General features: G+C 56.2%; 1 protein-coding gene across 1 annotated transcript in view; it reads left to right on the top strand.

Annotated features, from left to right (window-relative positions):
* The window catches only part of LOC128843886 (scavenger receptor cysteine-rich type 1 protein M130-like), an 84156-nt gene that overhangs the window by 45008 nt on the left and 26657 nt on the right, over positions 1-12491 (top strand). Inside the window, exons 5-6 of the mRNA XM_054041009.1 lie at positions 218-532; positions 10734-11051. Of these exons, the coding sequence (XP_053896984.1) occupies positions 218-532; positions 10734-11051 (633 nt within the window). The remainder of the gene's footprint in view (positions 1-217; positions 533-10733; positions 11052-12491) is intronic.

Here is a 12491-nt window from a genome sequence, read left to right as displayed (position 1 = left end):
GGAATCTCCTTCCTTAGAGGTTTTTAAGGTCAGGTTGACAAAGCCTTGGGTAGGATGATTTAGTTGGGGATTGGTCTTGCTTTGAGCAGGGGGTTGCACTAGATGACCTCCTGAGGTCCCTTCCAACCCTGATATTCTATGGTTCTATGATACTTAGTGATTTAGTATAAAATTGCTCCAAGGCTCCCTCTCTAAACCCCTTCTCCCTTCTCCCCAGGGCACTCAGGGTTCCAGCTGGTGAACGGCAGCACAGCGTGCTCAGGGAGGGTAGAGATCCAGGTTCGTGGTGACTGGGGAACTGTCTGTGACTCACACTGGGATCTATCAGATGCCAACGTTCTCTGTCATCAGCTCAACTGTGGGTTTGCTGTATCAACTCCAGGAGGAGGGCATTTTGGGAAAGGAACAGGCTCTGTCTGGACAGACACATTTCACTGTAAAGGGACTGAACCCCATTTGGGCCATTGCCCTGTGACTGCCCTGGGTGCATCTTCGTGCCCACATGACAATGATGCCAGTGTGATTTGCTCAGGTAAGTGCAGCAGAAATGCTGGATTAATGACACCTGCCTCTCAGTGTCCAACACTGCTCTCCAGAGCACAGGGAGAAGAAGAATGATCTAGGATCAAGGATTATGCAATAAAATAGAAATCCCTGTATTCCCAACTTCAGCAACGTTGCCTACCAGACCATTTATCATGGAAGGTACTAAGACTGAAGAATAGGAACATTAGCCTCCAACAGAAAGGAGCAGCTAGGACAGAGATACAATTCATCAGACTGGTACAGAGAGTGCCCCAGTGGCTGCCCCACTGCACTGGGTAAGATGATTTTGGCCCCGGCTGCAGGAGCTCTCACCCTGACATCTGCCTGTTCCTTGCCCAGCAAATAGTTCTGTCCCTACCCAGCCACCCATCAGTTCTGTTCCCTCCCAGGTGCCACCCCTCAGGTCAGCCCCCGAGCCTCAACTCTGCTCCTCTTCATGATGCAGAGTGAATCATCTAGTCCTAAAAGCAGGACCAACACCAACTAAATAATCCCAGCTAGGGCTTTGTCAAGCCGGGCCTTAAAAACCTCTAAGGATGGAGATTCCACCACCTCCCTAGGTAACCCATTCCAGTGCTTCACCAACCTCCTAGTAAAATAGTGTTTCCTAATATCCAACCTAGACTACCCCCACTGCAAATTGAGACCATTGCTTCTTGTTCTGTCAAGAAACAAAGCTATGAAACATTAAATGATTTTTAGACTGGTGAACCCCTTTGTACTTTAAGGTACACCCTCAACTGGTTTACTTTAAATTAGACAGTGAAAATGGTCCTTTACCACAGATTTGAATGGGAAATATAGATGCCAATACTCCTTTATTAGGATAAGTTAGGAGGGTGGCCAAAATTATAAAAGAAACTCAGTCCCAACCATAAGTATGCAGTGGCTGCCACCGCACCATATTTTGGATCTATTAGTTCATTTCTTTGTGTTAAAATCAAGACTAACAAACAAAACAAACTATGTGGGACCATGTACTAGAGTTTCCCCATTGTAAAGAGGGTCTCTCTCTCTCTCTCTCTCTCTCTCTTCTGTTCTTTCTAGAGATTTTGGCATAAAGACTCACTGGTCACTGTTCTCCAGAGCACCTTGGATTGTTTCCTTAATCACCACAAGCCATTAATATCCCTTGGTCAAACTCCCTTAGATAAGTCACAACACCCATTTGCCTACTCAGGGTACCTGTAGTAGGTCCTAGCCGGGGCTCGACCCTTCCGGGCAGGAGGGGAGCCACACCGACTCACTACTCTGGGAATAAGCAGTCAGTTAGTCCTGAAACTCCGGCTCTTTGGTGCAGAGTCGGAGCAACCACAGTTAAAGCTCAGGAGCCCAGGCCCTGGATCAGGGCGGGGCAAACACAGTTAAGCTCAGGTCCTTATGGCAGGGGCTGAGCGGGTAAATAGTTCAAAGCCCAGGCCCTGGATCAGGGCGGGGCAAACACAGTTAGGCTCAGGCCCTTGTTGCAGGGGCTGAGCGAGCAAATAGTTCAAAGCCCAGGCCCTGGATCAGGGCGGGGCAAACACAGTTAAGCTCAGGCCCTTGTTTGCAGGGGCTGAGCGAGCAAATAGTTCAGAGGCCAGGCCCTGGATCAGGGCGGGGCAAACACAGTTAAGCTCAGGCCCTTGTTGCAGGGGCTGAGCGAGCAAATAGTTCAGAGCCCAGGCCCTGGATCAGGGCGGGGCAACCACAGTTAGCTCAGGCCCTTGTTGCAGGGGCTGAGCGAGCAAATAGTTCAGAGCCCAGGCCCTGGATCAGGGCGGGGCAAACACAGTTAAGCTCAGGCCCTTGTTGCAGGGGCTGAGCGAGCAAATAGTTCAGAGCCCAGGCCCTGGATCAGGGCGGGGCATACACAGTTAACTCAGGCCCTTGTTGCAGGGGCTGAGCGAGCAAGCAGTTCAAAGCCCAGGCCCTGGATCAGGGCGGGGCAAACACAGTTAAGCTCAGGCCCTTGTTGCAGGGGCTGAGCAGGCAAATAGTTCAAAGCCCAGGCTTCTGTAGCCGAGCGTTGGGTGAGGGGGAAGCCTGCCACCCGTACGGAGGGTGGCAGGGGGGAACGCAGGCCCACCCACTCCACTGCGTTCCAGCCCGGGGCCCTAACAGCGGTTGCTGCCGCTGCTGGTCAGTGGGGTATCCAGGCCGCAACACACTGACATAGGCTCACACTCAGTTGCAGCCGGACCGGGGTCGGCTACCCCCGGGCTACTTCCGTGATCCCCCTCACAGCCTACCTCGGTCGTTGCGCCGGGATCGGGCCAGTCCACCTGCATGGGCTCCTCTCTGCCCGGGCTCGGCGGCAAGTCTGGTAGCTCTGCCGGGAAGTCCGGCCAATGGTCCTCAGGCGGCTCCTCTGGATAGCAGCAGGGGCTGAGGGGTTCGGGTCCAGTCTCACCCTCAGGGTTAGCGGGGTTCGGTTCCCAGGGGTTCTCCCAGTGGCGGGCGTGAACGGGCTCCGGCGGCTCCTCCTCGTAGCGGGCCCGGGGTAGCTCAGGCCAGCTAGGGTCTTCGACGGTCTCCTGGCCGGGAGCTCCCGGTCGCACGTCTGCTCCCTGTGGTGGCTGGCCGCCCACTGAGCTCTGGCGGCCGGCCTTTATACTTCCTGTCCCGCCCCTTGACTTCCAGGGGGCGGGGACAGGCGGTGGTGGTCCCACCCACTCTGGAGCCGGCACGTGGGCTCCCTCTTCTGGGCAGGAGGGGAGCCACACCGACTCACTACACACCCCCCCCCTTAAGACTGGCTCCCGCCTGTCGGGGCCAGGTCCTGCCATCTCCCCCATGCGGGATAGGAAGTCCGCATTCGTATGGTCCTTACCTGCTCGATGCTGGACCGTAAATGCGTAGGGTTGTAAGGCGAGGTACCACCGCATAATGCGGGCATTATTAACTTTCATCCGCATTAGCCACCGGAGGGGGGCGTGGTCTGTGACGAGGGTGAACGGGGCCCCGAGGAGGTAGAAGCGCAGGGCATCGCAGGCCCACTTCACCGCGAGGGCCTCTTTTTCCACCACGGCGTAATTCCTCTCCCGGGGGAACAGCTTCCGGCTGAGATATACTACGGGGTGGTCCTTTCCCTCCACTTCTTGGGACAGGACTGCCCCTAATCCTACGCCGGAGGCGTCGGTCTGCAGGATGAATGGGCGTTTAAAGTCTGGGCTATAGAGAACCGGCTCCTGGCAGAGGCACTTCTGCAGTGTCCGGAAGGCCGCTTCACATTCGGGGGACCATCGTACCTGCCGGGGGCTGTCCTTCGTCAGAAGCCCAGTTAAGGGTGCTGCGATGGTCGCGAACTGGGGGATGAACCGTCTGTAATACCCAACGAGGCCCAGGAACTGCCGAACGTGCCGTTTGGTTGATGGGGTGGGACAGTCCAGGAGGGCCTGGACTTTCCCGACGAGGGGCTTGACCTGCCCGCCCCCGACGGTATAGCCGAGATAGTTGGTCTCTTGCCAGGCAATCCGGCACTTTTTGGGGTTGGCGGTCAGGCCCGCCTGTCGTAGGGACCTTAGGACCGCCGCAACCCGGGGCAGATGATCCTCCCAGCTGCGGCTATAGATGACCACGTCGTCTATGTACGCCGCCGCATAGTCCTGATGGGGCTGCAGAAGTTGGTCCATCAGCCGCTGGAAGGTGGCTGGGGCTCCATGGAGACCGAATGGCATCCGTGTGAATTGGTACAGCCCCGTTGGAGTGGCAAAGGCGGTCTTCTCTTTTGAGGTCTCCTCGAGGGGGATCTGCCAGTAGCCTTTGCTAAGATCTAAGGTGGTAATATACTGGGCCTCCCCCAGGCGGCCCAGTAACTCGTCTACACGGGGCATCGGGTAGGCATCGAAGCGCGAGATGGCGTTTACCCTCCGAAAGTCGATGCAGAAGCGGCGGGTACCGTCCGGCTTGGGCACCAGGACCACCGGACTACGCCACTCGCTCTGGGACGGTTCGATGACGCCCAGAGCCAGCATGGCTCTTACTTCCTCCTCGACCGCACCCCGCATCCGATAGGGCAGGGGCCGGGTCGTCTCTCGAACCACCTTTCCCGGCTCGGTCTGAATGGAGTGTTTGACCAGGGACGTGTGGCCCGGTACGGCCGTGAAGGTTCGCTTGAAGGTTTGCAGCAGGCAGTTAGTCTGTTTACATTGCTCTTCCGTGAGCGATTGTCCTAATTGGGGTGCCGGGGGGTCATCCGTCGAGGGTACCTGGGGTCCCAATTCCGGCTCGGGCGGGCATGGGTTGATTAAGAGGCCCTCCCGGTCCTGCCACCGTTTCAGCAGGTTGACGTGATACCGCTGGGTTTCCTTCCGCTTGCCCGGTTGCCGCACCTCGTAGGTGACGGGACCGACCTTACGCACGACTTCGTAAGGTCCCTGCCACCGGGCTAACAATTTTGACTCACTAGACGGGAGGAGGAGTAGGACACGGTCTCCTGGTTGGAACTCCCGGACTTGGGCTCCCTGATCGTAGGTCCGTTTCTGCCGTTCCTGCGCCGTCTTTAAATTTTCGCGGGCCAGGGCTCCGGCCTGGGCAAGGTACTCCTGTAACTGGATGACATATTTCAGGAGGCCCTGGGCTGGGGACGCTGACTGTTCCCAGGTCTCTCTCATCAGGTCTAAGAGGCCCCGCGGTCTGCGTCCGTACAGCAGCTCGAAAGGGGAAAATTTTGTTGAGGTCTGCGGGACTTCTCGGATGGCTAGCAGCAAGGGTGGAAGGAATTGGTCCCAGTGGCGGAGGTCCTCTGCGGGGAATTTCCGCAACATGCTTTTCAAAGTGCGGTTAAACCGCTCCACCAACCCGTCCGTCTGCGGGTGGTACACGGACGTCCGGAGTTGTTTGATGCCTAAGAGGGCACAGACCTGTCGCAACAATTGGGACGTGAAGTTCGTTCCTTGGTCGGTCAGTATCTCTCTAGGCAGTCCTACTCGGGCGAAGATTTTCAGCAATTCCCCCGCGATAGACCGGGCGGTAATACTTCGCAGGGGGATGGCTTCGGGGAACCGAGAGGCATAGTCCACCAAGACCAGGATGTATTGAAACCCCGCGGCACTTTTCGGGAGGGGGCCCACGAGGTCCATGGCGACCCGTTCAAAGGGCGTCTCCATCACTGGCATGGGGACCAGGGGTGCCTTGGGGATCCCGGGCGGGGCGACCCTCTGACACTCTGGGCAGGAGGCGCAATATTCTTTCACCTCCTGAGAGATTCCTGGCCAAAAGAAGCGCGCCAGGATTCGAGCGAGGGTCTTCTCTCGCCCCAGGTGCCCGGCGGCTGGCACATCGTGGGCCAACTTCATTACCGCCCGCCGGTGACACAGGGGCACTAACAGTTGGGTTTGTGGTTCCTGGGTGCGGGGGTCACGGTCCAGGCGGTAGAGCCGGTCCCGGCGTAGCTCAAAATGGGGCCACAGGGTGGCCCGCTGGGGGTCCACAACCTTCCCGTCTACTGCCGCGAGCTGCTCGTAGAAGCGGCTAAGGGTGGGATCCTCTCGCTGGTCCCGACAGAAATCGGTATCGAAGCGGGGCTGAGGGGCCGGCTCCGGCGGCGGTCCCGCTGCGTCCGTGTTGTCTATCTCGGTCGCTGGACCCTGCTCGGGGGTCTCGGAGGAGGAGCCCAACCGATCAGCCTCCAGGGCCGGCGTGGACCGTAGGACTTCCTCAAAGGCCGGCCAGTCCCGACCGAGGATCACAGGGTATGCAAGATGGGGAGCTACCCCAACCACCAGGTGTCGGGTGATCCCCGCGATGGTTAGGGGGACCCGGGCGCTGGGGTATGGTCGGACATCCCCATGGATGCATTGTAGATGAATACATCCGAGGCGGTTATCACCCGGCGGTACCAGGTCCTTACGGACCAACGTCTGGCCACAACCCGAATCGATCAAGGCCCGCGTAGTCCGTCCTCCGACGGCTGCCGGGACGGTCAGCTTGGGGTTCATGGCTGGCCTGGCTCGAGTGTGGCCCGCCCACACTTGCCCATAGCTGCAATCCATCTCCGGACAGTCTCGCCGGAGGTGTCCCATCTTCCCACAACTGAAGCAGGGTCCAAGTTCAGGTCGTCTGCTCCGGGGGCCTTCCCGGCTTGGGCTCCGGGGGGGGCTTCGTCGAGCCCTTGGGGGCCCCTGGCCCGGGGCCACTGGTCCGGTCCGAGGAGCCGGGTCCGCGTGCCGGGTCCGGGTCTCGCGGCGGGGTTCGGGCCTCGGTGCGGGGGGTCGTGGTCCGCTCAGGGGTTCCCCTTTCTTTTCGCCGCGGACTGGTTCGGGCCCGGGGCGGCGGAAGGTGGGTCCTACCGCATCTTCGGCGGCTAGGAAGTCCTCCATTAGCGACACGGCCTGGGCCAGTGTCGTCGGCCGGTGGCGAAGCACCCAGGCGCGCCCTCGGGAGGGTAGGGTGTGCACGAACTGTTCCAACACCACCTGCTCGGTTACCTCCTCCGCCGTCCGGGTGCCGGGCTGTAGCCACCGTCGGCAAGCCTCTTTTAAGGTTTGGGCCACTACCCGCGGTCGGGCCCCGGTGGGGTAAGTCTGGCCCCGAAACCTTTGTCGGAAAGTCTCGGGACTGACGTCGAGGGCGTCCAATATCGCGGCCTTCACCAGGTCGTAGTCCCGTGCTTCCTCAGCCGCCAATCCCCGATAGGCCACCTGGGCCGCCCCCGTCAGGTAGGGGGCTAAGAGGGTAGCCCACTGGTCCCTGGGCCACCCGGCGACGAGGGCTACCCGCTCGAACGTGACCAGGAATGCCTCCGGGTCGTCGTCTGGGCTCATCTTAGTCAAGCGAAGGGGGGCAGCTAACCGCGGCATCTCCGCAGCCTCCCCTGCCGGCCCCGGTGCGGGGCGAGGGAGCGTGACCAGCAGCTGCTGCAGCTGGACTCCCAACTGCCGCACCAGCTGTTGCTGTTGCTCGAGCTGGGCTGTGTGCTGCTCCTGCTGCAACTGGAGTTGGGCGGCATCTTGCTGCTGTTGCTGTGCGAGCTGAGCGGCCTGCTGTTGCTGTTGCTGCTGCAGCTGGGCCGTCTGCTGCCGCTCCTGGCTCTCCGTGAGCAGCTGAAACAGCCGCTCCATATCCATTCCTTAGAACGGGGGGGGGGCAACTGCCACTCCCCCTCTAGCCCCTTCTCACAGGGGCAGGGGCTCGTGCCCCACGTTGGGCGCCAAATGTAGTAGGTCCTAGCCGGGGCTCGACCCTTCCGGGCAGGAGGGGAGCCACACCGACTCACTACTCTGGGAATAAGCAGTCAGTTAGTCCTGAAACTCCGGCTCTTTGGTGCAGAGTCGGAGCAACCACAGTTAAAGCTCAGGAGCCCAGGCCCTGGATCAGGGCGGGGCAAACACAGTTAAGCTCAGGTCCTTATGGCAGGGGCTGAGCGGGTAAATAGTTCAAAGCCCAGGCCCTGGATCAGGGCGGGGCAAACACAGTTAGGCTCAGGCCCTTGTTGCAGGGGCTGAGCGAGCAAATAGTTCAAAGCCCAGGCCCTGGATCAGGGCGGGGCAAACACAGTTAAGCTCAGGCCCTTGTTTGCAGGGGCTGAGCGAGCAAATAGTTCAGAGGCCAGGCCCTGGATCAGGGCGGGGCAAACACAGTTAAGCTCAGGCCCTTGTTGCAGGGGCTGAGCGAGCAAATAGTTCAGAGCCCAGGCCCTGGATCAGGGCGGGGCAAACACAGTTAGCTCAGGCCCTTGTTGCAGGGGCTGAGCGAGCAAATAGTTCAGAGCCCAGGCCCTGGATCAGGGCGGGGCAAACACAGTTAAGCTCAGGCCCTTGTTGCAGGGGCTGAGCGAGCAAATAGTTCAGAGCCCAGGCCCTGGATCAGGGCGGGGCAAACACAGTTAACTCAGGCCCTTGTTGCAGGGGCTGAGCGAGCAAGCAGTTCAAAGCCCAGGCCCTGGATCAGGGCGGGGCAAACACAGTTAAGCTCAGGCCCTTGTTGCAGGGGCTGAGCAGGCAAATAGTTCAAAGCCCAGGCTTCTGTAGCCGAGCGTTGGGTGAGGGGGAAGCCTGCCACCCGTACGGAGGGTGGCAGGGGGGAACGCAGGCCCACCCACTCCACTGCGTTCCAGCCCGGGGCCCTAACAGCGGTTGCTGCCGCTGCTGGTCAGTGGGGTATCCAGGCCGCAACACACTGACATAGGCTCACACTCAGTTGCAGCCGGACCGGGGTCGGCTACCCCCGGGCTACTTCCGTGATCCCCCTCACAGCCTACCTCGGTCGTTGCGCCGGGATCGGGCCAGTCCACCTGCATGGGCTCCTCTCTGCCCGGGCTCGGCGGCAAGTCTGGTAGCTCTGCCGGGAAGTCCGGCCAATGGTCCTCAGGCGGCTCCTCTGGATAGCAGCAGGGGCTGAGGGGTTCGGGTCCAGTCTCACCCTCAGGGTTAGCGGGGTTCGGTTCCCAGGGGTTCTCCCAGTGGCGGGCGTGAACGGGCTCCGGCGGCTCCTCCTCGTAGCGGGCCCGGGGTAGCTCAGGCCAGCTAGGGTCTTCGACGGTCTCCTGGCCGGGAGCTCCCGGTCGCACATCTGCTCCCTGTGGTGGCTGGCCGCCCACTGAGCTCTGGCGGCCGGCCTTTATACTTCCTGTCCCGCCCCTTGACTTCCGGGGGGCGGGGACAGGCGGTGGTGGTCCCACCCACTCTGGAGCCGGCACGTGGGCTCCCTCTTCTGGGCAGGAGGGGAGCCACACCGACTCACTACAGTACCATTCTCTGTCTTCAAGGTATTTAAGTCTCACTGAGACCATAGACCTGATTCTCAGTCACTCCATTCCTGCACTTGGGTGGCAAGGAAGGCAGCTTTAAGCCGCATTTACATTCTTTATTCTGGTGCCATGTAGGGCCTTGCCCAGACCCTGGTGTAACTAAGAGCAGATTCAGGGCTGTTCTAAGTTGTACTTTTCTCCCCATAGTCTACAGCAGAGAATAGCTGTATTGTTGTGCACTGTGGGCACACTCTGATCAAACTGTGAGGGTTCTTGAGGAACCCAGGGCACCTAGTGGCCTCTTGCCTCTAGCAAGAGGTTGCCTTGTCCATAGTGGATGGGTGTTAGATCCCTAACACCACCAGCCTGTTAGTCACTCAAACACTCTCCTCTGGGCTATGTCAGCCATGTCTTTGCCTTGCAGGTTAACAAGAGATGCATCCTAGTCTCCAAGTCCCTTTGAATCATTCCCCTGTGATATCCAGCCCCTGACACTGGCTACTCACAGAAGTCCCAGATTCTCCAAAAGTGCAATGTGCCCCAGTTTACTGGTTTTAATGTAAACTCCTGTATAACACACAGCATTTGTAAGCACTTATAATAAAACAGGAGAAAATTTAATTAAGAAAGAAAGTTCACTAGAAACAAGAGAGAGTGGTGAAAACAAATGGTTACAATATAAAACAAAATCATAAAACACAACCTAAGGCCTACACTTATCAACAGTTATCTTTCCTATCTAAAAAATAGGTTTCCTGGAAAAGTTAAGTCTGTTACAGTGCTGTCTGGCTTCACAGGAATCAGGATCCAAACTTGTACAAACAATTGTCTCCTCAGTGACAGGATCCAGAATGCCTCTCCCACTCTGTGTTATACTGAACCAGTCTTTTGTCTATATTCATAGGCAGGATGATTCCCTGTTGTTGTATTGTTCCTTTTTTTACCTTTTTTACCTCTGTATTGGTTTTGATTGTTTGCAGTTGTCTCTGATGGTTTTCCGTTGATAGTCTGGGAATGGAGCAATTGAGCCTTGCATTACCTCACCAGCTAACCAGGGAGGGGCGACAGCTCCTGCCTGCTTGAATGGGCCGTCACTGAGACCTGTTATCCCTGGTGACTAACTTTTACTGCCAGTCTGTAAAGTCTACATTCAATATACTTCCATGATTCCTTAAATGTTACCTGCACATACATCTCATAATGGTTCTGAGTCGTGATAAAGTTACGAGCTTTCTGTAGATACTTACCTGTTACCCCTTATGGATAAATTCCCTACAAGATGTGTGTTTGGTGTAGTGAGTTTGTCAGGTCTGAGAACAGAATTTCAAAGGACTGGGGAGCCTTTGCTAAGGGATCTCTGTGTCACACATGCCACTGCCATACATGATCACTATGACACATGCAGATGCCTGTATCAATGCAATGATTTGAATATGGGTCATTTAATTCACTGAACTACTATAGCTTGTATTGTTCCTAATGTGCACAGTCGATTTCCCATCTCTCCTGGGCCCAGGTCATTCAGAATCACTCAGACTGTTGAATGGAGAGAGCCGCTGTGATGGGAGAGTCGAGATTTCCCTCCATGGTGTGTGGAGCAGAGTGTTGGATGACCAGTGGGACACGAACGATGCCAGCGTGGTGTGCAGGCAGCTCCAGTGCGGAGTTACTGAGAAAGCTTATAACCCCCCTAAGTCTGGGCGCGGAACGGGCCCTGTGGGGCTGAGAAGTGTCCAGTGTGCAGGAAATGAGACTCGTCTGACTCTCTGCAACATCTCCGCGTTTGAGACAGCCCAGGCAGGAATTACTGAGGATGCCGGTGTCGTTTGCTCAGGTGACTTACTGTAAACATTTTACAAACAGTCTGTCCTTGTCCAATAGGTACATGACCCACCCTGGGGCCTGCCTCCACCCCACCTTGTGCTAAGATCTCAAACAGATATGGATTTGAGTTTCACATTATGGACTGTCTCCAGTAAAAGTATGTGTGTTATATGCAGAAACAACAGCATAACTTAATTAGCAATTAAGTGCCGATGCAAAGCAGCAATTCAGCAATTCTGCACAATCCAGCCTGTGCACTGAATGAGGCAGGGGGTCTGTGAAAAAAATAGTATGTGATCACATACTCCAAGTCTGTATCATAATGCACATGCACAAAGAGCCCATATTAAGGTTGCACTAGCAAACATAAATCTATTTCATAACTTTTGACAGCTTGAATCTGCAACCCAAATAATATTTTTTAAATGTAGTTTTATGTGAAATTTCCTATGAAAAAGAGAAAGGTAAAACCAAATTCTATTATATGCACCCCTACCACTCACCTCCCCCTGTGACTCCTCAGTGGGATTTGACCCCTACTTCATATCTTTGGCACTAGAGCCCAGATTGCTGCTACTATTAACCTGCAGAACTAACAATATTAGCTAGCAGCAGGAGAAGGCTGTTATCCAAGAATGGGGATGGGTTGCTGGATCTGCATGGTGGTTGTGGGGAAATCCAGCCGGGTCTGGCTCTCTCTCCCTCACCTTCAAAATTGGGGGAACTCCCACTCCATGTATTACCCCAGATTGTGTGATTTTCTGTTGGACCGTGTGCTGCACCAGCAGGATGGCTGGGGGAAATCCACTCTGTGTCTCTTTTACTCCATAGCCAGGTTCTTGGGGTTCTAGTCCCATGCTCTGCCCCAAGAGTGTGGGGTGTAGTGGTAAATGGGCCACTGAGGCCAAGTGCTGGGTTTGGGGATTTACAGAGGAGTGGGCAGGAATCCAGCCCTGCTCTCTTCCCCCTCTACAGCTGCTCTGGTAACTCCATGCTGGTCACAGAACAGCAAATGCTGCTGCTGTTGCTTTGATGATAGTGTTAGCCTGGCATGGGAAGAAGGGTCAGTGATTTTGACAGGCTGCCAACATTTTCCTGAGGAACTCAAATGAGAGAAGGGAAATGGCAATTTGAACACTGTATATCTTAGCCAAATCTAAATAGAATTTCATGGGACAAGGAAAAGGCAGTGCTGTAGCCACAGGAGATTCTGCTGAATAGCAAAGACCTGTTGCAAACAATAGAGATGTGAGAGCTCAAAGAAAGATCACTAAAGCCTGGACCCACAAAGGGAAGTAGGCATTGCAAAACTTATCTTTTAAGAGCTTAGAAAATCACAAGAATGATGTGATTTACAACACCTGAGTTAGGCACCCTATACAATGAGTGGGAATGAGATAGGATAGGGTTACCATATCTCATAAATAAAAAAAGAGGACCCTCCACGGGA

This window comes from Malaclemys terrapin, chromosome 1 (genome assembly GCF_027887155.1).
Source record: "Malaclemys terrapin pileata isolate rMalTer1 chromosome 1, rMalTer1.hap1, whole genome shotgun sequence".
Lineage (NCBI taxonomy): Eukaryota > Metazoa > Chordata > Testudines > Emydidae > Malaclemys > Malaclemys terrapin.
Note: the sequence above shows the minus strand (reverse complement) of the source record. Positions and strands in the feature narration are given on the sequence as shown.